Source organism: Paroedura picta, chromosome 6 (assembly GCF_049243985.1).
Source record: "Paroedura picta isolate Pp20150507F chromosome 6, Ppicta_v3.0, whole genome shotgun sequence".
NCBI classification, from domain to species: Eukaryota; Metazoa; Chordata; class Lepidosauria; order Squamata; family Gekkonidae; genus Paroedura; species Paroedura picta.
Window position 1 is genome coordinate 113,501,182 of NC_135374.1, and position 24,203 is coordinate 113,525,384.

The window sequence follows — 24,203 nt, forward strand, 5'->3', positions numbered from 1 at the left end:
TCAGGAGGGAAAGCAAACAACTCCCCCTCGTGCTCGCCCGCCCCAAACATGGCGCCGCGTCTGCTGAAGAACCGGAAGTTTAAACCACGGCGAGAGAGGAGCGCTCTATAGACGGCGACCGGGCGCTTTCGGCGCGTCATCATCCGCGCGACGCGCTTTCCCCCGCTTCCCGGTGCCTCGCCCGCCTCCGCTGCTTCTGCCGGCCGGCCGAGCGATGCTGACGTCGCGCACCTTCCTGAAGCGCACGCGGGGCGGCGCCGTGCGGAAGGTGGTTCGCGAGCACTACCTGCGCGACGACATCGCCTGCGGCGTGGCCGCCTGCCGCCTCTGCGGCGGGGACCGAGAGGAGGAGGAGGAACAGGCGGAGGCCGAGGGAGAGCGCCGCGCCGGGCGGCCCTGCCTGCAAGCCCCGCCCGCCTGCGCCGCCAGCAGCCTCTGCCCCCGGCCCCACTACCTGCTGCCCGACACCAACCTCCTGCTGCACCAGGTACGTGGGCGGCCACGGCCCCTGCCCCTGCAGCGCGCATTGTCAGTCAGTGCAGGGCAATGGACTGAGTTGGTCTTAAAGATCCCAGTGTCCTCAAAGCTTTGTTCCACTCCTTCAGCCAACAAGGATTCTCTAAGCCAGGGGTAGTCAACCTGCGGCCCTCCAGATGTCCATGGACTACAATTCCCAGGAGCCCCTGCCAGCATTCGCTGGCAGGGGCTCCTGGGAATTGTAGTCCATGGACATCTGGAGGGCCGCAGGTTGACTATCCCTGCTCTAAGCTTTTGTTGAGATAAGGGGGCTGAATTTTTCCTTTCTTTTCGCTTTTTCCCCTTTAACTGGTCGTCAGCTATTCTGAGCCATCAGTCTCTTCTGGGACATTTTCAGTCTTCGTTCCGATGGGTCAGGATTTTTTAGTTTTCGTTCATTTTCTGACTTGGGATTCCGAACCCAGATCTTGCCTAATGACTGCTGAATTCCAAGCTCCTTGGACAGAGAATGGTTGTCCAGTTGACACTCTGTTTGGTCCATTTTCTGGAACATCTTGTTGATGATCTATTGTTTGTGTATTTTGATTTCTATACTGCCCATTTCTTTGCAGCTCTGGACTGTTTACACTGAACATTACATAACTTACATGGAACATTATACAGACTGTAACATCAAAACAACTTTCAATAAAGCATCAAAACCACATAATATAAATAACAATTAACAGTAACATTGGGAGGTTAATTATTCAGTGGGAGGCCATCTGGGGGGACCAGCTGGTGTTCTGAGTTGGTCGGCCTCAAGCGAATGCCTGGTGGAAGAGTATTAGAGACAGAATTCTGGACTACTTTATATGAGGGAGTGATAGCCAATGAGTACAGTGACTGCCATAAAAGCCATCTCATGCAAGCAATATATGCTGTGCAGTGATGAGTATGTCTGCAAATAGTGGCTAAACTTCTGGAATATCTGAATGCCCAGGGCATGTGGTTATAGGGTGAACATGACCTTCTTTTGACCACCATGCATTGACGTCATAAATCTAATCCCGTATCCATGGAAGTAAATCCCACTGCTTTCAATGTGATTTTCTTGCAAGAATGCTTAGAGTGGTTGTTGTTGTTAGTTGCGAAGTTGTGTCCGACCCACCGTGACCCCATGGACAATGATCCTCCAGGCCTTCCTGTCCTCTACCATTCCCCGGAGTCCATTTAAGTTTGCACCTAATGCTTCAGTGACTCCATCCAGCCACCTCATTCTCTGTCGTCCCCTTCTTCTTTTCCCCTCAATCGCTACCAGCATTAGGCTCTTCTCCAGGGAGTCCTTCCTTCTCATGAAGTGGCCAAAGTATTTGAGTTTCATCTTCAGTTTAGGGTGGTAGCCATAAGTAATTTGTGGGCAGCCTCTGGTGTAGGGGTTTTCTTCCCTGAGAATGAAGCCTTACCCGTCTTGTCCCTCTTGAACAATATATGAACATCTTCTCACAAGGTATTATTTTCTTTCTAGATTGATATACTTGAGGATCCTACTATTACAAATGTGATTATTCTTCAGACGGTTTTGCAGGAAGTAAGGTGTCGGAGCGCGCCCGTCTACAAGCGAATAAAAGATGTCATTACTAACAAGGAAAAACATTTTTATTCTTTCACTAACGAACATCATAAGTAAGTATGGATCGCCAGCAAATCTTCCTTTTTAAAACATGTACTTAATACTAACAAACACAATCTTTTTAGGTGATGTGACAATGAATGAAAATCTGATGTTTTCTTGACTCACAGCTTTGTTAGAAGGGGACATGACTAACTAGCATGGTGCAGTAATAGCATTCACTGAGGAGAATGGGTCATCTCAATAGGCAAACCTTTTAAAGGTGTTTGATCAGTTGGCTAAATGATCGTAGGATTTCCCTGCCTACTCATTCTCAAAGCAGGACATTAAAAACACCAAGGGAACATCCTATGAAGATCAGTTAGAAGTTGTTTACTCACAGGCAGGTGTCCTTAGGATTGCAACCCAAGTGGTTTACATTTATGTATGTACTAGCTTCAAAGCCCGTTTAAAAGAACGGGCTTTGAAAGGGTCCTCCCCGTCAGCTTCCCATCTGCTTTGCAGGCTGCCTGGAAATGATGAGGGCCAGGGGGGTGTTAGGGGTTGGGATTGGGGTTGGGGGGCTCGGGGAGAGGCAGCGCTTCCCAGGGGCCTGGCAAGCACACCCGGTGCCTCAGGGAGCACACCCTGGGTGTGCTTTCCAGGCCTTTGGGAAGTGCTCTCTCTCCCCGCCACACACCCCCTGTAATAGCCAGGGAAGCCTAATGTACTACGTGGAAGCCTAGTGTTTACTGAAGTAGGCACAGGCAATTCCATGGAGGAGTGGAACTTCTGGTTCCTTGGGTGGCCCCCAGACACATAAAAGGCATGCCCTCCATTCCACTCTCCACTTCAGAACCCAGATGACCATCCTGGAATTGATCAAATTCTGAAAGTCTTCCAGAAAATTTCAGAACAGCGCACTTGTGTATGCTCGGGTGGGCGTGTTTCCATTGGAACATGCGCAGGAGAAAAGCTGTCACTTCTCTCACCCTCAAAGCGATGTGTTTTAATGCCCCTGCATTTGTTGATTTCCGTTCCTACTTTTTTCCAGGGACACATACATAGAACAAGAACAAGGGGAAAATCCCAATGACCGCAACGACCGAGCCATCAGAGTGGCCGTGAAATGGTACAGCGAACACTTGAAGAAGCTGCAGACGGAAGAGAAGATCCAAGTTATCTTGCTTACCAATGACAGGAAAAATAAAGAGAGAGCTGTGGACGAGGGCCTCACTGCCTATACATGTACGGCTGGAAATTTTCACCGGATTGTAATCTGCTAGTTAAATGACTAACACTTGGCTTATATTGTTATTACAGGACATTTCTGTCTGTGTGATTTTTAATTTTTTCCCCCTGGTAGGTGAGGAATATATAAAGAGCTTGATAGGAAACCCAGAACTTGTGGATCGACTTGCTTCCTTAAACGATGAAAAGGTACATTTCAGATGTATAATTCAAAATCTCCAGGCTGGGAATGGTTCAAAGTTCCAAATTTGCTTCCAACGTAAAAGGAGGCTGCACTTGTTCCTTATAGAAATGCTGGTGGAACTCGTCAAGTGCACAGGACTCTATGGTTTTAGGTGATTGGGCGGCATGTAACTACCTTGAGGAAAAGAGGTCTGTGACCAAATAAAAAATCTCAGTCCCCAGCTATGGGTGGCAAGGATTGATATTATTCTCCCCCCCCCCTTCCTTTAATCATAGCCTTTATTTTAACCAACTTATTCTGATTGATGAAGGGGAACCTCCTGCATGATGGACTGCTGCAAAAAATGTGCATGCATTAAGATTATTTTTATTATACAGCCAGTTTGGTGCAGTGGTTAGGAGTGTGGACTTCTAATCTGGCAAGACGGTTTGCAGTCACCACATGCAACCAGCTGGGTGACCTTGGGCTCAACACAGCACTGATAAAGCTGTTCTGACTGAGCAGTGATATTAGGGCTCTTTGAGACTCCTTCGGGTAGAGAAAAGAGGCATATAAGATCTAACCTTCTTCAGTAATCTCAGGGCTCTCTCAGCCTCACGCACCTCACAGGGTGTCTGTTGTGGGGAGAGGAAAGGGAAGGCAACTGTAATCTGCTTTGATCTTCCTTCAGGTAGAGAAAAGCGGCATATAAGGGCTGCCGCCCCCTCCCCCTTCCCGTCCCCCTTCTTCCCCCTTCCCCTCCACCTCCTCCTCCTCCTCCTCCTCCTCCTCTTCCTCTTCCTCTTCCTCTTCCTCTTCTTCTTCTTCTTCTTCTTCTTCTTCTTCTTCTTCTTCTTCTTCTAATATAGCCAGGATTATATTATACAAAACGCACAACCCTATTATTAGGGTTGTGCGCTTTGGCAGCCAAAGCAGTCATTCTAGCCTGAAGCAGCCAGCACTGAGCTGGAATAGCTGCTTCGGCCACACAACCCTACCTACGATTATCTGGCAGCCAGAGAGGGGACATTTGGAGGGGTTTTGCCATTGCCTGTCCCCACAACACGACTCTGGCATTCCTTGACAGTCACCCCCCCCCCAAGTGCTAGCCCGCGCCGACCTTGCTTTGCTTCTGAGACCCGCCAGGATTGGGTTCACCTGGGCTATCCAGGTGGGGCCAAAAATGAAGAAAATGCTGTTAATGTTAAGGCTCCAAAGAGCTGTATTTTGATCTTGGAAAGAGGTGCTCTCTAAAGTCTGCCTGTAAAATTCATTTTCATTGCACCAGTGACTTAAACACAAATGGTTTTCAGACTCAGATTTGTTTTCCTTTTTGGCTTACCATAAGTGTAGAAAGTTAACAACTTAAAGGCTAGGGAAGAAATAGCGCAGAAACAATGAAGCCCTTTTCACAAAAGGTTAGTTGTGGGAGTTTAGAGAGCCAGCTTGTGTCATGGTTAAGAGTGGCAACCCCTAATCTGGACAGCCAGGTTTGGTTCCCCACTCCTCCACATCACCTTGGGCTCCTCACAGCACTGATAGAGCTGTTCTCACAGCGGTTCTGTCAGAGCTCTCAGTCCTACCTGCCTCACAGGATGTCTGTTGTGGGGAGAGGAATGGAAGGCGATAGAACTTCACTATACCCTGAGCAGATCATTCACCCAGATCTGGATTTGGCCACCAATGGCCAGGGAAGAGCTAGCAACCCTCTCTATGATGTTTTCTTGTTAGAAGATCTTGCGTCCAAAAACTTTATGGGAGCAGCAGTGTGGGGAATAGTCCCTTATGTTGTGCATCTTGCTCTTTCAGAATGAAATAGAAACTGGAAGGATCATTTTCTTGGAGCATCTTCCTCTTAGCAAACTGCAGCAAGGTATCAAGTCCAACCTTTACCTTCAGGGAACCTTCCGAGCCAACAGGGACAATTACCTGGAAGCTACCGTCTGGGTTCATGGAGATCGAGAAGAGAGGGAGGTTTGTTTGGATTCATGCGTTTTACGTGCACTAATCCTCTGAATCCCAGAGTCAGGAGACCATGTCAGGGGAAAGCCTCAGCCTCTGTGCCCTTTTGTCAGCCCTCCAGGAGAACTAGCTGGCCACTGTGTGAGACAGGATGCTGGACTAGATGGACCACTGGTCTGATCCAGCAGGGCTCTTCTTATGTTCTAATGAAGGCCTTGGCCTCCATGCCCTGCTGTTGGCCCTCCAGAGGAACTGGTTGGCTACTGTGTGAGACAGGATTCTTTTACTAGATGGACCATTGGTCTTATCCAGCAGCGCTCTTCCTGTGTTCTTTGGACCATTATTGGCATGGGCAGTCCATGAAACCAACAAGCTTTCACACATTTCTGTTTGTGCTTGTTGTCCCATTTTGGGAGCCCTCTAGTTTCTTCTTTAAGAAATAGCATTTCTAATCCCACAGTTCACTGAGCTGGGATTTCCCTTTCATGTGTCTCACTTTGTTTCTTGGTTTCTCCAGTTCTACGAATGCTGCTTTCCCAACCTTTGTTTGTTTCTGCGCTCACAGATACTAATCCAAGGGCTCAGAAACCTCAACCGAGCGGTGCACGAAGACATCGTGGCGGTAGAGCTCTTTCCAAAAGATGCCTGGCTGGCGCCATCCTCCGTGGTTTTGCAGGACGATGAGAATCAGGATGGAAACGACGTGGAGCAAGAAGAAGAGAAAGAAAACAGTGTAGGACATGCACACGACACATGTGTCTCCTTTCTTGTTCTTTCCGTCTGGTCTGCCCAGTTTGCCTGTGGGGCATTTCAGCTTTGTGTACTGATCCATTATTGGTTGCCATCATTTAATGCAAGTGCTGGAAAAAATATATAATTATTTTTTCCTGGAATTTGCAGTCACAAGAGTCTCCGTTTTCATTCTTGAAAGACTGCTTCTAGCCTTTAGGGCTGCAGAGAGAGACTGGGAAGTCTGAATTCTCCAGTTCTGATGATTGCTTCCAAGGGTGGGCATGTTGATTTGCAGTAGAGCCCAGTAGATTAGAGCCTAGCAGCACCTAATTTTGGGGGTGTAAGGTTTTGAGAGGCAAAGCTCTGGCAGAGTTTCTCTAAGGCAGCCATCCTTGACCTTTTGCAGGCCACAGCTCTTTGAGGAGGAGCTTTTCTCTAATTCCAGCCCCCCCCTCCCCTGGTCAAACAAGGATGCAACACAGCAGCAGAAACAGAAAATCTTTGATTATTGATCACCAAGAAAACAAGAAACATTCCGACATACTGAAAAAAACGTTTGAAAAGACTGTATGAAATTAACATAATTTAAACAATAATTTAATTTGAAATGTTTAATTGTTCTCAATGTAAATTTATTACATGTACACGCCTATTGTTACCTGCCCTGAGCCAACTGGGAAAGGCAGGCTACAAAAATTATTATTATCATTAATTAATATTATTATTATTATTAAGTTTAAACATCTATCAGGCCTAATGCGATCCTCAGGCTTGGTGCTTTTCGGCAATTTTGGTGATAATTGGCTCCCAATTAGACAATGGCTGTTGTAGGTCACCTCTTGTTGTGATATTGATTCTGTTCCCAGATTTTGTCAAGGAAACTACCTTGCAGAATCTGCACTTAAACAAATATGTTGAGAAACATGTAATACAAATTCCTACAGTTAGGCCGATTCTTCTTGATCTTTTAGACTCAAAAAGGCCCAAGCTAAGAGTGAACTAACGAGACTCATCATACCTTGTCTTCTAGAGACGCAAGACAGATTTCTAGAACATTTGACCAAGAGAAGCTTGGCATTTCTTTTTCTTCATTGCATTAATTCCAGCACACACAAAGGAAAGGCTCTCACAATTTCTTTTTCTTTCCATTGACAAAGGTTGAACTTTCTAGCAGTTAACAATGCCATACGTGATAAAAAGGGTATTCCATTGGATCAGTAACCAGGGCCCCCAATAAAAGCTTTGGGCTCCCTGTCGGCCGTTTTCTAGTCTGTGGCCCCCTTCAAATGTGCCAAGGCCCTTCAGGGGTCCATATGCCCCCTTGGTGGAGCCAGCTTGGTGTAGTGGTTAGGAGTGCGGACTTCTAATCTGGCATACCAGGTTCGATTCTGCACTCTCCCACATGCAGCCAGCTGGGTGACGTTGGGCTTGCCACGGCACTTATAAAGCTGTTCTGACCAAGCAGGAATATCCAGGCTCTCTCAGCCTCACCCACCCCACAGGGTGTCTGTTGTGGGGAGAGGAAAGGTGATTGTAAGCTGCTTTGAGACTTCTTCAGGTAGAGAAAAGCAGCATATAAGAACCAACTCTTCTTCTTCATTCAGTATGTCTGCTCTAAGGTACTCTTGGACTCAAGTCTAATTCCAGATCTAAAGAGTCTTTGGTGAAGTTTCCAGTAAATGAGACAATTCTTGCAAGTTAATTTAGTCTCTGCTGCTGTACAGTTGCAGAACTCAACTTCTGTTGCTAGCTGACTTGGTTTTGGTGTGCTGTTTTGTATCACTTACTCTACTCTTGCAAGCTGGAAAGAGTTCCACAGGCCCTTGAAGTTCTTCACTGTCTTCCTTCAGCTTTTAAGCCAGTGGTACTGGGCACTGACCTCATGCTTCACGTTCGTTCTTTTCACTGTGAAACCCAGACACTTGCTTTGTTCGTTCACGTGCAGCATCTCAGAATCCTGAATCCTGTGCCCCACTGCAGAGTACACGCACCTATCCCCAATCCAGACTGGACGCTCATAGCATTGTCCTCCACATGCTTGAAGTGAGATTTATGCAAAGCATCTTATGATGTCATAAACAGCTGGAGCCAGGAATGCGACAGCTCTTCCCGCAAGGCACGAACTGTTGTGTTACTTTGTCCACCCACATTAAACTCAGCAGACGTTTGACGCCTTTCTCTTTTAAAAAAATCTAGCTGAAAAGTTCTGCAAGCAACAGAATGCTGCGGCCGACGGGCAGAGTCGTGGGCATCATCAAGCGGAACTGGAGGCCATACTGCGGCATGCTGTCTAAATCGCAGATAAAAGAGGTGAGCGCCCCTGCGAGCAAACACGTGCCACTCTCTGTCTTGGTTGGGTGACAGCCACTGTCCCTGCTCCCTCCCACAGGCGAGGCGGCACTTATTCACCCCCGCCGACCGCAGGATCCCTCGCATCCGGATCGAAACCAGGCAAGCGTCCACGCTTGAAGGACAGCGGATTATTGTCGCCATCGACGGTTGGCCTAGGAATTCGCGGTACCCAAACGTGAGTCTGGAGCAAAACTTGGCCGATAAGATCAAGAGGTCTGGAGATCGTTAAATCAACAAGGTAGTCAAAGTGTTCCAAGGGCAGAGAACATCGTTGATTAAATAGGGTGTCAGGGTGGAAAATGTGGCCCCCGGGGATTCCGCAGAATCACAGGTCATCTCCAGACTTCAGAGATCAATTCCCCTGTGTGTGAATCACTAACCTTGCGCTCAGGGCTCTGAGACGCAGCGTCCGCCTGCTCCAACCCAGAGGCCCCGGGGTGGGCGTGTCCACAGCTAGGCTTCCCAACCATATTCAGCATGATTGTGGCGCGTCTGGGGTTTCTCGAAGCCTGAAGAGTAAAAACGTTGAGAAAGGCTGCTACGTACACATGCTTAGAAGTTAAGCATTCAGGATGTTCAGATGAGTTGCATCCCAAAACAGCCTTGGTTTTGTGGCGGTCTTTTAACAACTGTATTTCACATGCGTTTGCCCAGGGCCACTTTGTCAAGAATTTAGGAGCTGCTGGAGATAAGGAAACAGAGACTGAAGTCCTGTTGCTGGAGCACGACGTGCCTCATCAGCCCTTCTCCCAGGCTGTTCTCAGCTTCCTCCCCCAAATGCCGTGGAGCATCACCGAGCAGGTACGTGAAAGGCACAAGTCCACCAGAAGATGCTTTGCTTTGGCCCTCTGTCTCCCGTAGTGCTTGCTGACCGCAGCAGGAAAGCAGAGTAGAATCGTGGCTGGCATCTCTTGCTGCCCAGTTTAAAGGCAGCGCAGAGCTGCATCTGCAAGGAGCCATTGGCTCCCTGTCGGCACAGCCAATCCCAGCTGGGCTTGTTTCTCCTGCCACTGCAATAAGAAGAAGAGTTCGTTCTTATATGCCGCTTTTCTCTACCCAAAGGAGTTTCAAAGCGGCTTACATTCGCCTTCCCATTCCTCTCCCCACAACAGACACCCTGTGAGGTGGGTGAGGCTGAGAGAGCCCTGATATTACTGAAGAAGAAGAGTTGGTTCTTATATGCTGCTTTTCTCTACCCGAAGGAGGCTCCAAACGGCTTACATTCACCTTCCCTTTCCTCTCCCCACAACAGACACCTTGTGAGGTGGGTGAGGCTGAGAGAGCCCTGATATTACTGCTCGGTCAGAACAGTTTTATCAGTGCTGGGGCGAGCCCAAGGTCGCCCAGCTGGCTGCATGTGGAGGAGTGCAGAATCAAACCCAGCTCGCCAGATTAGAAGTCCACACTCCTAACCCCTACACCCAGCTGGCAGTACGTGAAGTGCGATGGGATAATGATATAAAAGAACAATATATGTATTGCAGAGCATTTGCTTAATGTTTTTTTTTTTAATAGTAGTTCTGTGATATGTCATAGGTAGTATTTTTGCCTTTCTTTTTTCCTGCTGTCCGAATAAATAGAAAAGTTGTTGTTGTTAGTTGTGAAGTCATGTCCGACCCATCGCGACCCCATGGACAATGATCCTCCAGGCCTTCCTGTCCTCAACCATTCCCCAGAGTCCATTTAAGTTTGCACCGACTGCTTCAGTGACTCCATCCAGCCACCTCATTCTCTGTCGTCCCCTTCTTCTTTTGCCCTCAATCGCTCCCAGCATTAGGCTCTTCTCCAGGGAGTCCTTCCTTCTCATGAGGTGGCCAAAGTATTTGAGTTTCATCTTCAGGATCTGGCCTTCTAAAGAGCAGTCAGGGTTGATCTCCTCTAGGACTGACCGGTTTGTTCGCCTTGCAGTCCAAGGGACTCGCAAGAGTCTTCTCCAGCACCAGAGTTCAAAAGCCTCAATTCTTTGACGCTCGGCCTTCCTTGTGGTCCAACTTTCGCAGCCATACATTGCAACTGGGAAGACCATAGCCTTGACTAAACGCACTTTTGTTGGCAGGGTGACGTCTCTGCTTTTTAGGATGCTGTCTAGATTTGCCATAGCTTTCCTCCCCAGGAGCAAGCGTCTTTTAATTTCTTTGCTGCAGTCCCCATCTGCAGTGATCTTGGAGCCCAGGAAAATAAAATCTGTCACTATCTCCATTTCTTCCCCTTCTATTTGCCAGGAATTGAGAGGGCCGGATGCCATGATCTTTGTTTTCTTGATGTTGAGTTTCAAGCCAACTTTTGCACTCTCCTCCTTCACCCGCATCAACAGGCTCTTTAGTTCCTCTTCACTTTCTGCCATTAATAAAGGAAAATAGAAAAGTAAACCCCCCCCCCCAAAAAAAAACGAAAGATGCTCCAAGAGTTTCCTACAAGCGGCGTGTGCCACCGTGCCCCTGGCATTCCACGGCAGCATCTCCAACCTGAATTGCCCGTTTTATAATGAAGGTTCTCTGGGAAAGCATCAGCCGTTGCGGGTCGATGTGATGACCCTTGTTTTGCAAGCACTTCATTGAGAAAAAAACGTCTTTTCCAGGATATGAAACGCAGAGAGGACTTGAGGCACCTGTGCGTGTGCAGCGTCGATCCTCCTGGCTGTACGGACATTGACGATGCCCTGCATTGCCGAGAGCTGGAAAACGGAAACCTGGAGGCAAGTACCCCGCCCCCCCCCGCTCCCCCTGCCCGAGAGGGAGGCGGTATTGAAATGCCGTTTTGCCATTTGAGTGTGTCTGATAGTTATGTCGGCATGTTCAGAAAGCAGATGAGTTTAAAATAGCAGAAACCCGTTGTGCTATATCGAAGGAAGACTACTATAATAATAATCAGGGAGAGGATTGTGGGCCAGCCGTTTCATTTTACTGTCCGTAACCTTCAGTTGGGGAGCCGTGTTAGTCCGCAGGAACAGAACAAAGTTGGAGTCCGTTGGCCCCCGGGGGAAAGTGCATGCACACAAAAGCTTCTACCCAGAATTAAACTTTGGTGGTTTTTAAAGGAGCCACTGGACTCAAATCTTGGAAGGTAGGTGAAATACTGATTGCCACTTTGGGGTCAGAAGGCAAATTTCCTCCCAGCCAGTCTGGTCAGAGATTCTGGCGGGTTTTGGGGGGGGGGGTTTGGGGGGGATCATCTGGGCATGGAATTGAAGTCACTGTGGGTGGGCAGGTAGTTGTGACTTTCCTGCATTGTGCAGGGGTTGGATGAGATGACCCTGGAGGTCTCTACCAGTTCTACGTATCTTTGTGGGACTGAGAGAGTTCTGAGATTGCTGGGACTGGCCTGAAGTCACGCAGCAGGCCTCATACATCTCAAAATGGCTTACAGTAGGCTTCCTTTCCCCACAACAGGCACCTTTGGGAGGCAGGTGGGGCTGAGAGAGTTCTGAGAGAGCCGTGACTGACTCAAGGTCAGCTAAGCCAGAGGAGTGGGAAATCAAACCCGGTTCTCCAGCTTGGAGTCTACTGCTCTTAACCACTACACCATGCTGTTCTTAACCGTTCCACGACGCATTGATCTACGAATACACTTTTGAAGATACTGAATGACCTATTTATTTACTAGGTTGGGGTACACATTGCAGACGTCAGCCATTTCATTCGACCAGGAAATGCTCTGGACCAAGAATCCGCCAAAAGGGGCACTACAGTGTATCTCTGTGAGAAAGTAAATTCCCTTTTCATACCTCTTTTCTACTCTGATTGGTTTGCCCTGCTCAAAGTTGGTTTTGTTCCAACCTTGCCCTTCATGCAGCTGTTTTCACTTGCGGGAAGAATCGTGCCTAAGGGCTTCCACGGGGCCGGTGTGCAGCCTCCCCCCTTACGTTCATAGGTGCAAAGGGGTTTTAAAGAACCAGAATATTACAGAAATGTTCTTGTGAAAACTGCCAAGACTCTTTTATCGATACGGCTTATTGTTACTCATGACAGTGAACTTCTTGGGCCAGTTTTGATGGGTGGAGAAACTGGTCAGCTACAGATAAGGAAAGTGTTTCTGTGTTTAGGCATTTCTCCTGGTGCTCAGAACAAGGTCCTTTGACATTTAATATGACCTACCCTCTGTGAGTTGTAGGAAGACTTATAAAATTATGCATGGGGTGAAGAGAGTTGAGAAAGAGATGCTTCTCTCATTCCCAAAATACTAGGATTCACGAGCATCTTCCAATGAAGTGAATGCTGGCAGGGGCTCATGGGAATTGTAGTCCATGGACATCTGGAGGGCCGCAGTTTGACTAACCCTGGACTATGGGGTCTGATCCAGCAGGGCTTTCCTGATGTTCTTGTGGCCGAGTGGGGATTCAAACTCAGAGTCTCCAGATCCAAGCCTGAGAGTTTAGCCACTGCGCCATCCTGGGTCTCCAGAATCTGTAAATGGATTCGTATCTCTCATGGGAGAAGAGCTGCTTGCAGCAGCATAGACTGCAAATGTGTTCTTATTCGGATTAGCCTCAAGCGTATAAAACTGTGCTCTAGGAGAAGATGTGGAAGAGAATAACCATTTAAAGAAAGGAGGCGTTCTGACGCTTGTGTCTTGCCTTGCAGAGGATCGATATGGTTCCGGAGTTGCTGAGTTCCAACTTGTGTTCCCTGCGATCGAATGTCGACAGGTAATCAGGCAGTTTCTTGTTTTCTTAACCATTTGGGGTGACTGTAAGTGAATTCTTCGATTTCATGGGGATGCCTTTCCCACCCTCCTTCCTAGGTTTGCATTTTCGTGTATCTGGGAAATGACTCCCAATGCTGAAATCTTGAAAACCAGATTTGCAAAGAGTGCAATTAATTCCAAGGTAGGATTGATATTTTGTATGGCTGGGGTATTTTTGACAGGAGTGGAAGGATGGGGAAATGCTATTTTTGATCTCTTAGTAACTATGCAAAGGCGCTGAATGCAACAAAAGTTGCCCATAAAATCAAGAAGCCAGGAACAACTAAGCATCATTCTTCTTGGAGCTCTTCTGTCGAAACAGGAGAACTCTAAATTGTTTATGGGGGTTAATATCAGTCTCCAAAAGCGTCACTGTTAAAAAAGAAGAGTTGGTTTCTATATCTTGCTTTTTACCTCCTGAAGGAGTCTCAGAGCAGCTTACTATTGCATTCCCTTCCTCTCCCCACAATAGACACCCAGTGAGGTAGGTGTGGCTGAGAGAGCACTGACAGAACTTCTCTGTGAGAACAGCTCTAAGAGGACTGTGACTAGCCCATGGGCACCCAGCTTACTGCAAATGAAGGAGTGGGGAATCAAACCCAGCTCTGTTGGGTTGGCTGCTTTGACAGCTGAAGCAGCCCAATCCTACTGCAGATTAGAGGCTGCTGCTCTTAACTATTACACCCTGCTGGACCCCAAGTGTTGAGCCCAGGAAATGGATTCTCCCAATGTTTATTGACTTACACAGCACCATTCTGATCCTGTCCTTTCTCCAGGGAGCTTGCTGTGGCTCTTCCCTTTTCGGTGGCCCAGGAGGCCTGACAGGCAGGCGGAACGGAGGCTAAATCTGGAGCTCAATCCCGCACAAGGGCCTCATGGAACCCAAATCAGCCTTCAATGTCCCCTCATCATGGGCAGCGCTGTAGAACAGTTAACATTCAATTTAGATTAGGTTCATAGCAAGTATGAATTGGATCCAAAACGCCACCAGCAAAGTTATGCTGGTGCCCAAGGGAGGGGGTGTATCAAAGGACCCTCAAGAGCAGGGGTGGTCAAACTGTGGCCCTCCAGATGTCCATGGACTACAATTCCCATGAGCCCCTGCCAGCATTGCTGCAAAAGAGCATTGCTGGCAGGGGCTCATGGGAATTGCAGTCCATGGACATCTGGAGGGCCACAGTTTGACCACCCCTGCTCAAGAGTCATGTGGTGGGAGTCTGAAGTGGGGTGGGGAAGTGGCAAAAATCGCCCTCCCGTCCTCTCCCCACAGAATGCACCCCAACGTCTTCAGAACAGCCATCGAATTCCATCAGGTTCAGAGGTGTTGCTTTCAGGGATTGTCATTCTTGCCCTTGTATTTATTGCTTCTCTTTTTCTAACCATCCCTCCCCCATAAGGCTTCTCTTACATATGCGGAGGCACAAATGAAGATCGATTCCCCCAACATGAATGATGACATCACTAAGAGTTTACGCGGACTCAACAGCCTGGCTAAGATTCTTAAGAAGCGCCGGATTGATAACGGGTAAGCAGAGGAGCACCCATTCTGTCACGGTGTTCCTTTCGCTCTTTCCGACTGGCAACAGCTGTCTGGATTGTGGCAGAGCGTATTTTCCATTGACCAGCACTGTAGGGAGAATCACGGCAAATATGTAACAAAGGGGTCTCCAGCCTTTTGAGCCTGTGGATGCTTTTGGAGTATCCACACAGTGTGGATGTCGGCCACAAATTGGCTGTCATAATATGGCTCCGAGAACCCCCAGAAACGGTGCGATTGTGCAGAAAGTGGTTGGGAAGCAAAGCTGTGTTACTTTATCCATCTCTAAAAACGTTTGAGCCTGGTGGTACCTTTTAAGACCAACAAAGCTTTATACAAGGGATGAGCCTTAATGTGCATGCACATTTCAGCAGATAGAGGTACCTACTCATATATGTTTACCTTCTAGGGCTTTAACGCTTTCCTCGCCTGAAGTTCGCTTCCATATGGATAGTGAAACCCACGACCCCATTGATTTACAGACAAAGGAGCTCAAGTAAGCATAATGCGCATGTGTCATGTTGTGATCCAATGGCTTGGCTGCATGGCTGACTTTCACAAACCCCTGTGCATTATGTTCCTGTTGACAGAGAAACCAACTCCATGGTCGAAGAGTTCATGCTCCTCGCCAACATCTCCGTCGCTCAAAAGATCTACGAGGAGTTCTCCGAACACGCCCTGCTGAGGAAGCACCCGGCGCCTCCCCCGTCCAATTACGATATCCTGGTGAAGGCAGCCAAGTCTAAGGCAAGCAGATAAAGGAGCCGTGCTCTGGTCTGGTTTTGTACACCTTCCTTGGTTACTGAGGACCACGGGGGCTGAGGCCTTGTTCCCTGCATGCACTGGCAGAGGGGTTCCCAAAATTTTTGAGCCTCTGGAATTCCGACACAGCATGGTGGGCTCAGCCACAAAATGGCTGCGGTGGAAGGTTGAGCCCGCTGCAAAATGGCTGCCGTTAGAGGTGGGGCCTGCTGCAAAATGGCTGCCGTGAGAGGAGGGGTCAGCTGCAAAATGGCTGGCGTGAGAGGTGGAGCCTGCTGCAAAATTATTATTTTTATTATTTACATTTCTATGCCATCCCTCCCTGAAGGCTAGAGGCAGCTTACAACATACAGTGGATGTAGTGAGAAGTGGAGCCAGGTGCGAAATGGCTGCCACTGCTGGCCGTCAGTCATACAGGGAAGGGTCTTGTGTTGGCAGCTGCTGCCAAAGCAGCTTCTGCACAACTAATCAAATCCCCAGTAGACAATGTGAAGCTTTGCTGGGCAAAAGCCCAATGTGGTTCTGCCCACCTCTTAAGAACTGGCAAGAGTGCCATGAATTAGACACGGGTCTGTCCCCGGTCTCAGTCAAGACAGTGGCTCCTTGTACAGAAATCCTGGCTCAGTGGCAGAGCACAGGCGATCCCAGGCTCCGTCCCCAGCAGCTCTTGCGAAAGGCACCCGGTCGGAGGTGATGGGAAATGCCTGAGATCCTAGAATGCTGTTGCCAGTGTGAGTTCTAACTAGCGGTGTGCGCTTCGGCTCAGTTCGGCCGCCTCGGCGAACACCGCAGTCCGAAGCGGCGCATTATGCGCCGCTTCGGGCTGCGGTGTTCGCCGAGGCGGCCGAACCAAGCCGAAGCGCACACCGCTAGTTCTAGCTAACCAGAAAACTCCACGTTGTTGCGGGACAATTAGAGGATAAAACTATGCCGCTAGGAACTGAGAGCTATGGGGGCGGGGGAAGCTAAGAGGAGCATGCTCGGGGCTGCAAAAGAGGACATCAGGTGCCTCTGCCGTGTGTCTGGAAGAGCTCTTCATATTCCGTCCATTTTGGGAGGAGTTCATGAATATCTTGAGGCGTGCCTATGTCAGAATAGCAGCTTCCTTAGTTTAGCTGTCTTCTTTTCCGCCGTAGCTTTCTAAGCACGTCCAGTGATGCTGCCTGTTACATTTGGAGACAGGTTCATTCATTGGGCGCAATTCGAATCAAGGCTGTGTTGTATCAGGGAGACTGTGACGAACCTCAAAAGAGGTCCCAGCAGCATATGTGAAAATCCGTGGACTGGTTAGGGAAGGGAAACAACACGAAAAGGCGTTGAAATCGGTGGCATCTTCTAGACCAGTAGATCTCAACCTTCCTAATGCCGCGACCCTTTAATACTGTTCCTCATGTTGTGGTGACCCCCAGCCATCAAATTATGCAAGTGTTCTTTCACAGAAATTAAACCGAAGCTGACCAATGGCGTGAAGATCCATTATTCATGATTGCATATAAATTGGTTTTTTTCCAGGGTTTCTCAATCCAGTTCTGCCTCTTGTCCCACCATGCTGATCTCGCTCTTTACGCTGCTCCAGACAGACGAACACTCTATCTCGATCTACCCTGCAAGGCTGCTGTGTAGATGCCCCCCCACCAGCCAAGCTGCTTGCCCTGCCTCGACCCCTGTGAAAGGGTTGTTTGACCCCCAAAGGGGTCCCAACCCCCAAGTTGAGAACCACTGTTCTAGACTGGCAAAGTTGTAGTCAAGGTGTGATATTTCATGTGCTCTCATAACTTGAATTAAACCTTTTTGGTCTGAAAGACGCTACTGGACTGAGATCAGCACAGTGCCACCCCTGGGGTTTTTGCCGTGTTAGAAGTGACCGCTTTGATCGTTTCCCCCCATTTCACAGGGCTTGGAAGTCAAAACCGATTCTGCCAAAGCTCTGGCTGACTCCCTCGACTGTGCAGAATGTCCCTCTTTCCCCTACCTGAACACATTGCTGCGGATCTTGGCAACTCGCTGCATGATGCAAGCCGTCTACTTTTGCTCTGGCATGGATAACGACTTCCACCACTACGGTTTGGCCTCCCCTATTTACACACATTTTACTTCGCCGATCAGAAGGTACGGCAGCTTTTTTCATACATTTGTTTTATTTCATTTATAACACACTCTTTTCCCCCCCAATGAGAGATCACTTAAATTTTTGCGTCTAGATATGAAAGTTGAAAAACCTGTTGCCGATTCTCTCTACCTCTGTCCTGTTTCCCCTCACATCAGTGTTTCTGAATGTTTCCACAGTCCCTTTCTCTGTAATACCAGACTCACTGTTTTGTAACTACTGAAACCTCAAAATAGCCTTTTTCCTGTGTTCACATAAAAGAAGAGTTTGGTTTTATACCCCGCTTTTCACTGCCCGAAGGAGTGTCAAAGTGGCTTACAATCTCCTTCCCTTCCTCTCCCCATAAGAGGCACCCTGTGAGGTAGATGGGACTGAGAGAGCCCTGGAATGACTCCTCTGCGAGAACAGCACTATTAGAGCTGTGAGGAGCCCAAGGTCCTCCACAGCACTGATAAAGCTGTTCTGACCAAGCAGGAATATCAGGGAAGGGAATTGGAAGCTGCTTTGAGACTCCTCTGGGTAGAAAAAAGCGGCATATAAGAACCAACTCTTCTTCTTCTTCAGTAATATCAGGGCTCTCTCAGCCTCACCCACCTCACAGGGTGTCTGTTGTGGGGAGAGGAAAGGGAAGGCAAATGTAAGCCGCTTTGAGACTCTTCGGGTAGAGAAAAGCGGCATATAAGAACCAACTCTTCTTCTTCAGTAATATCAGGGCTCTCTCACCTCCATCACAGGGTGTCTGTGATGGGGAGAGGAAAGGGAAGGCAAATGGAAGCAGCTTTGAGACTCCTTCTGGTAGAGAAAAGTGCCTTATAAGAACCAACTCTTCTTCTTCTTCAGTAATATCAAGGCTCTCTCAGCCTCACCCACCTCACAGGGTGTCTGTTGTGGGGAGAGGAAAGGGAAGGCAACTGTAAGCCGCTTTGAGACTCTTCGGGTAGAGAAAAGCGGCATATGAGAACCAACTCTTGTTGATGGACCATTGGTCTGATTCAATGCAAGGTGTTTTACATGTGATCAGCATATAACCTGCATCCTTGATTCCTCTTCCATGACAGATATGCTGATATCATAGTGCACCGACTGCTCGCCGTGGCCATAGAGGCCGACTGTACCTACCCTGACCTCACGGACAAACACAAGCTGGCCGAGCTGTGCAACAATCTCAACTACAGGCACAAAATGGCTCAGTATGCGCAGAGGGCATCGGTTGCCTTTCACACCCAGGTGATGACTTGGTGTCCTGTCCTTGGTTTTGGCCAGGAATTCAGGCAGGGTGGAGCGGATCCCTGTTGTTTCGTTCTTCATTCTGAGATTAGGATTTTGCTGTTCTAAAGTACAGCTTTGAAAGGGGTTTCTGTTGCTTGCCGCCTCGCAGGATCGTTGTGGTAGGCTGCTAGAGATTCCAGACTGGAAGACCCCAGGAATATGCTGTGCTTGTCCCCTTGTGAACAGCTAGGGGTTAGAGCAGGCTATTGGGTGGACCTTCCCCAGCTGAGTTTAAACTCTTCATCACATTTGTGTGTGTGTGTGTGTGTGTGTGTGTCCTTTTCCACAGTTGTTTTTCAAGAACAAAGGCATCGTGAATGAAGAGGCCTACATCCTGTTTGTACGGAAGAATGCCATTGTGGTCCTGATCCCCAAGTACGGCTTAGAAGGCACGGTCTTCTTTGAAGGAAAGGATAAGCCCAAACCGGCCCTTCTGTACAATGATGAGGTACAAAATTAATTTGCCATGGAAATTCATTCATTCATTCATTCATTCATTCATTCATTCATTCATTCATTCATTCATTCATTCATTCATTCATTCATTCATTCATTCATTCATTCATTCATTCATTCATATTTAAATTTATAACCCAGCCCTATTGGCCCTGCTGTCTCGGGGTGGTTCACAACAGTCAGTAGGTACAAATAATAATTAAAAATTAAAGCAGTTAAAAACAGCCAAACAACTGGTGACATAAGAATTCCGGTTTCCGGCTCAGAATCAGACGGGGAGGCGGCTGCCTTGCCACAGTAGATGCCCTTCAGTTGCTATGTTCGTTTGTCTAAGCTGGCCTCAACCACAGGCCCTGCGGAAGAGCTCCATCTTGCAGGCCAAACAAAACTTTGATAGTTCCATCAGGGTCCTGGGTTCTCCGGGAGCTTATTCCACCAGGCCGGGGCCAGGGCTGAAAAAGCCCTGACCCTGGTTGAGGCTGGCTGTACTTCTCTGGAGCCAGGGACTGTCAGATAATTTGCAGACACTGAACAAAGCTCCCTCTGGGGGATGTATTCAGATAGCTGTGAAATCGTGTTCCCCAACTTTCAAAAAGTATTTGAATCTGAGCAAGATATTGCATAAAGGGAATATTTTAAACTTTGGGATGGGAAGTATTTCTTAAGCAGGTGGATAGTTTGGTGGATTGAGAATCCCTTTTGGGTGTGCCATCACGTCACCCATCTGTCTCTTGTGTAGCAGCCTGGGTCCATATACCCCGGCCTGGTGGAACGCTCTGCCAACTGGCATCAGTGCCCTGCAGGACCTTGATCACTTCTGCAGGGCCTTTGAGACAGAGCTCTTCCACCAAATCTGTGGTTGAGGCCAGGAAAACGACACCTATTATATCTAGTTGGCTGGCCTTCCTGGGGAGAGAGCTGCAGGAAGAGGAAGAGCCATCCACCTAAAGAATAAAACGCCCCTCAGAGGCTGCAGTCCAATCAGCAGGGGCATGTAAAAAGGGTAGAAATTGAACGATCTTGTCTTAAGACTTTGGGAGGGGTCGTGGCTCAGTTGGTAGAGCACCTGCTTGGACTGCAGAAGTTATCCCAGGTTCAGTCCTGGCATCTCCAGGGAAAGGACAAGGTGGTATGGACCATGAGAAACCTTGACCCCAAAGAAAAAGAGGAGCTGGTTTTGATACCCCGCTTTTCACTGCCCAAAGGAGTCTCACAGCTTTCTCTTCCTCTCCCCACCACAGACACCCTGTGAGGTAGATGGGGCTGAGAGAGCCCTGACAGTACTGCTCGGTGAGAACAGCTCTAATAGGACTGTGACTGGCCCAAGGTCACCCGGCTGGCTGCATGTGGAGGAGCAGGGAATCAAACCCAGCTCTCCAGATTAGAAGCCAGTGCAATTAACTTAAATCCCCAGGGAGCCACTGCCTGAGTAGACAGTTCTGACTGTGTTGGACTAAGGGTTTGATTCAGTATAACAGGGGTAGTCAACCTGTGACCCTCCAGATGTCCATGGACTACAATTCCCTTGAGCCCCTGCCAGCATTTGCTGGCAGGGGCTCATGGGAATTGTAGTCCATGGACATCTGGAGGACCACAGGTTGACTACCCCTGCAGTATAAGACAGCTTCATGCGTTCAAGACATGTACTCAGTATAAACTGGAACGACATGACACACTTAAGCAGTCTTGCTTTGTTTTGCAAGACGACAAACCTTGGATTTGAAAAAAATGCTTTTGATTTCTTAAAAACTAGATTCCCTCCCTTACCGTGGAAGGCACAACCTTCTATACCTTCGACAAAGTGACGGTGAACATCATGCTCGATGCGTCCAACGTTCAACACCAGAAAATCCGCATGGCCCTCGTGGAACCCAAGGTGAGGCACCGATGAGGGCATAGGGAGGAAAACCACATTCTGCAAAGCTCTGATTTAAGTAGAGCTTCGCTATAGATGAATGGAGCTCAGGCTGCAAACTCAGGGGCAGCTTCCTAGGAGTAAGCCCCATTGAATAACATGGGGCTTGCTTCTGAGTCGAGCTGTTTAAGATCACTCCCAAAAGTAGTGTCCTATTAGGACCAAAAAGTAAAAATTGCAAGGGGGGGGGAGGTGGGGCAGGCGTCTTCCTAGTTTTAAGATGCATGTCTTTCTTCAGGTGTGTGTGGGGGAAGGTGCACGGGTGGCTTTACTTTTGTAGAAGACTGTTAATGAAGCAACAGAGCAAAGCAAAGGGTCCAGTGGCCCCGTTAAGACCAACAGTTTCATTCAGGATACCACTTCTACTTCTTCAGAAGAAGATTTAGTTCTTATACCCCGCTTTTCACTACCCGAAGGAATCTTGAAGTGGCTTACCACTGCCTTCCTCTCCCCACAACAAACACCCTGCGAGGTAGGTGGGGCTGAGAGAACTCTCACAGAACAGCTCTTATTAGGATTGGGACTAGGCCAAGGCCACCCAGTTGTCTGCATGTGGAGGACCAGAGAATCTGGCCCTCCAGGTTAGAAACCACTGCTCTTAACCATGACACCAAGCAAGCTTGACTTCAGTGCCATTCTGCCAACACTGTCAGAAACCTTGCTGGGCACAAACCCTACCTGGCTGGTACAAGGAAAGGTGTTGGCAGGCACACCAGTCTGGTGCCAAAAAAACAGGGATCCAAAGTGAGAGGGAGAGATTGCCAAAAATTGGTACTGTCTTCCACAAATGCCGGTGTTCCTGTGTACAGTGATGCTTCCCCAGCCTTCTGTGGTACCCCTGTCAGTTAAAAGGGGCAGGCTACCTCATTTCAGGGTTAGTAGCACAGGGCTGGAAGGAACCTCAAGGATCATCCAGTCCAACCCACCTGCACAGTGCAGCAAATCCACAGCCACCTTCTGCTATCCAATCCCCACCGTGGCCATCAGCATTACCCTGTGTGCCTCAGTACCCCCAGAGGGGAGCGTGTTTGGGGATTCCATACTTTGGTTCCTGTGTTTCCAAGTGCAGAGGAACAATTTGCCAAGCTACATTTTGTAGCTGGAAAAACAAAGGGGCTCGTCGGACAAACCCTTCTTTGATCATGGGGGACTCCAGGTGAGAATCCAGCCTCATTTTGTCTGTCAACCATGAGCTTATGAAAAGGGAGAGAGAGAGATGCTCTTCAGAGCGTTTCTGTTCCCTTTGATGATGCTCCTCAGAGCAGTTTTGTTGAGGGTTTTGCAATAGATGGACTTGATTTCTCTGAAAAGTAAAACCACCCTCCTAGCTGACCATTCTACTTCTTCAACCTTTCTTTTGATAGATCTCAGGCAATCACGGCCCCAGCCAGACCACTCAAGGGAGCACCAATAACGAACCGGAGAAGAAGAAGAAGAAACTGGGCAAATAGCTTCATTCCAAGTAGCTGCAGTACTCAAATACAAAATAAATTGACATCGAAGGTAAATTGTACATGGAGTTTTATATCGTTTTGGAGATTACTTTCTTGTTACACGTCATTGGTGACTTTACTGAAATGTTTTTTTTTATATTCATGGTAAAACTGAGTTTTTAAATCTGTATTTAAATGTTTTTAACAGAATGCAGATAACTTCTAGAAATCTCTAGAACATATTTTCCTGATAAAGAATTGTTTGTCTTAAACTGGTGTGTTGTCTTCAATACTAATCAGAGCTATGGCACCCCTCTCCCCCAGGACATTAAGATCAAGCCAGCAAAATTCGCTCATGGTCACCAGCCCCATGGAGATCTCTCTGACTTCAACCAGAACCAGGGCCTTTTCGGCCCTGGCCTGGTGGAGTGTTCTCCCAAAAGCAATCAGAGCTCTATAGCAGGGGTAGTCAACCTGTGGTCTTCCAGATTACCATGGACTACAATTCCCATGAGCCCTTGCGAGCAAATGCTGGCAGGGGCTCATGGGAATTGTAGTCCATGGACATCTGGAGGACCACAGGTTGACTACCCCTGCTCTACAGGACCTTGAATGGTTCCACCAGGCCTATAACATTGCTGAGTTGACTTGACTTCCCTTTCAAAGTCTCCACTGCACATCATTTAGGGCTGGTAAGACCTCTCTGCTCCCCCCCCTCGCCACTGACAGTTAAAAATAGGCAATTACTGGGGAACTGTTTTTAGATTTAATTGCTTATCATTTGCATTTGTACATTTTATTACTCTGTATGTTTTGTTATAATGTACCCAGCCCCAAGTCTGAAGAGAAATGGCAGATAAATACAATAAATAATTGTAATTCTAAAAGATTGGATCCACCATTAACCACAATGGACAAGAGGGAAGTTCTGATTTCCATTTCTTTCACATATGCGTGTGCCTCAGTTCCCCCTAGTCTTGGGCATTCAGCTTCAGTGCCCATTAAAGTAAATGGTGCCATTGACTTCAGGGGGAATTCTGGTGTTTCCATCTTTTGGGGAGGTGGGGGGGGGGGGAGTTATAGCCTCCAAACTTTCAGGGTAGCTCTGGGCTTTCCCCTGACCTCCAAATTTCATGATTGAACCATGGGGTCCACTTCCATGGGTTCCAAAAGAGGGTGCCCCCATCTCTCTAGGTCTATCCAATGGAGTCTGTCCCATTGGATAGAATGGAGCAAGCAGATGGGGCACCCTCTTTTGGAAGCCCTGGAAGTAGAACCCATGGTCCAACCGGGAGGAGCGGAGAATCAGACCCAGTTCCCCAGATTAGAGGGCTGCCCTTCTTCACCACTATACCCCACTGCCTCTTCATAATAGGGCTTCTTAATTTTCCTGCCCAAGTCAACACTCTCAATGTTTTCCCTAATTCTATTACTGTATCTTACAGAGTCCACTTCCAATTCTATTACTGTATCTTACAGAGTCCACTTCCAGGGAGTACAAAAATCTAATATA

General features: G+C 48.1%; 1 protein-coding gene across 1 annotated transcript; it reads left to right on the forward strand.

Annotated features, from left to right (window-relative positions):
• The first annotated feature begins 126 nt into the window (after positions 1-126).
• On the forward strand, positions 127-22,962 carry DIS3 (DIS3 exosome endoribonuclease and 3''-5'' exoribonuclease). The gene is made up of 21 exons (XM_077343993.1): positions 127-487; positions 1,985-2,142; positions 3,123-3,316; positions 3,435-3,508; positions 5,292-5,456; positions 6,010-6,177; positions 8,373-8,486; positions 8,566-8,703; positions 9,183-9,329; positions 11,107-11,223; positions 12,132-12,233; positions 13,109-13,173; positions 13,269-13,353; positions 14,609-14,736; positions 15,158-15,244; positions 15,339-15,495; positions 17,405-17,619; positions 18,676-18,844; positions 19,176-19,334; positions 21,096-21,218; positions 22,622-22,962. Exons 1-21 carry the CDS (start codon positions 215-217, stop codon positions 22,706-22,708), a joined length of 2,925 nt encoding a protein of 974 aa, XP_077200108.1. The 5' UTR covers positions 127-214; the 3' UTR covers positions 22,709-22,962.
• Positions 22,963-24,203: the final 1,241 nt, after the last annotated feature.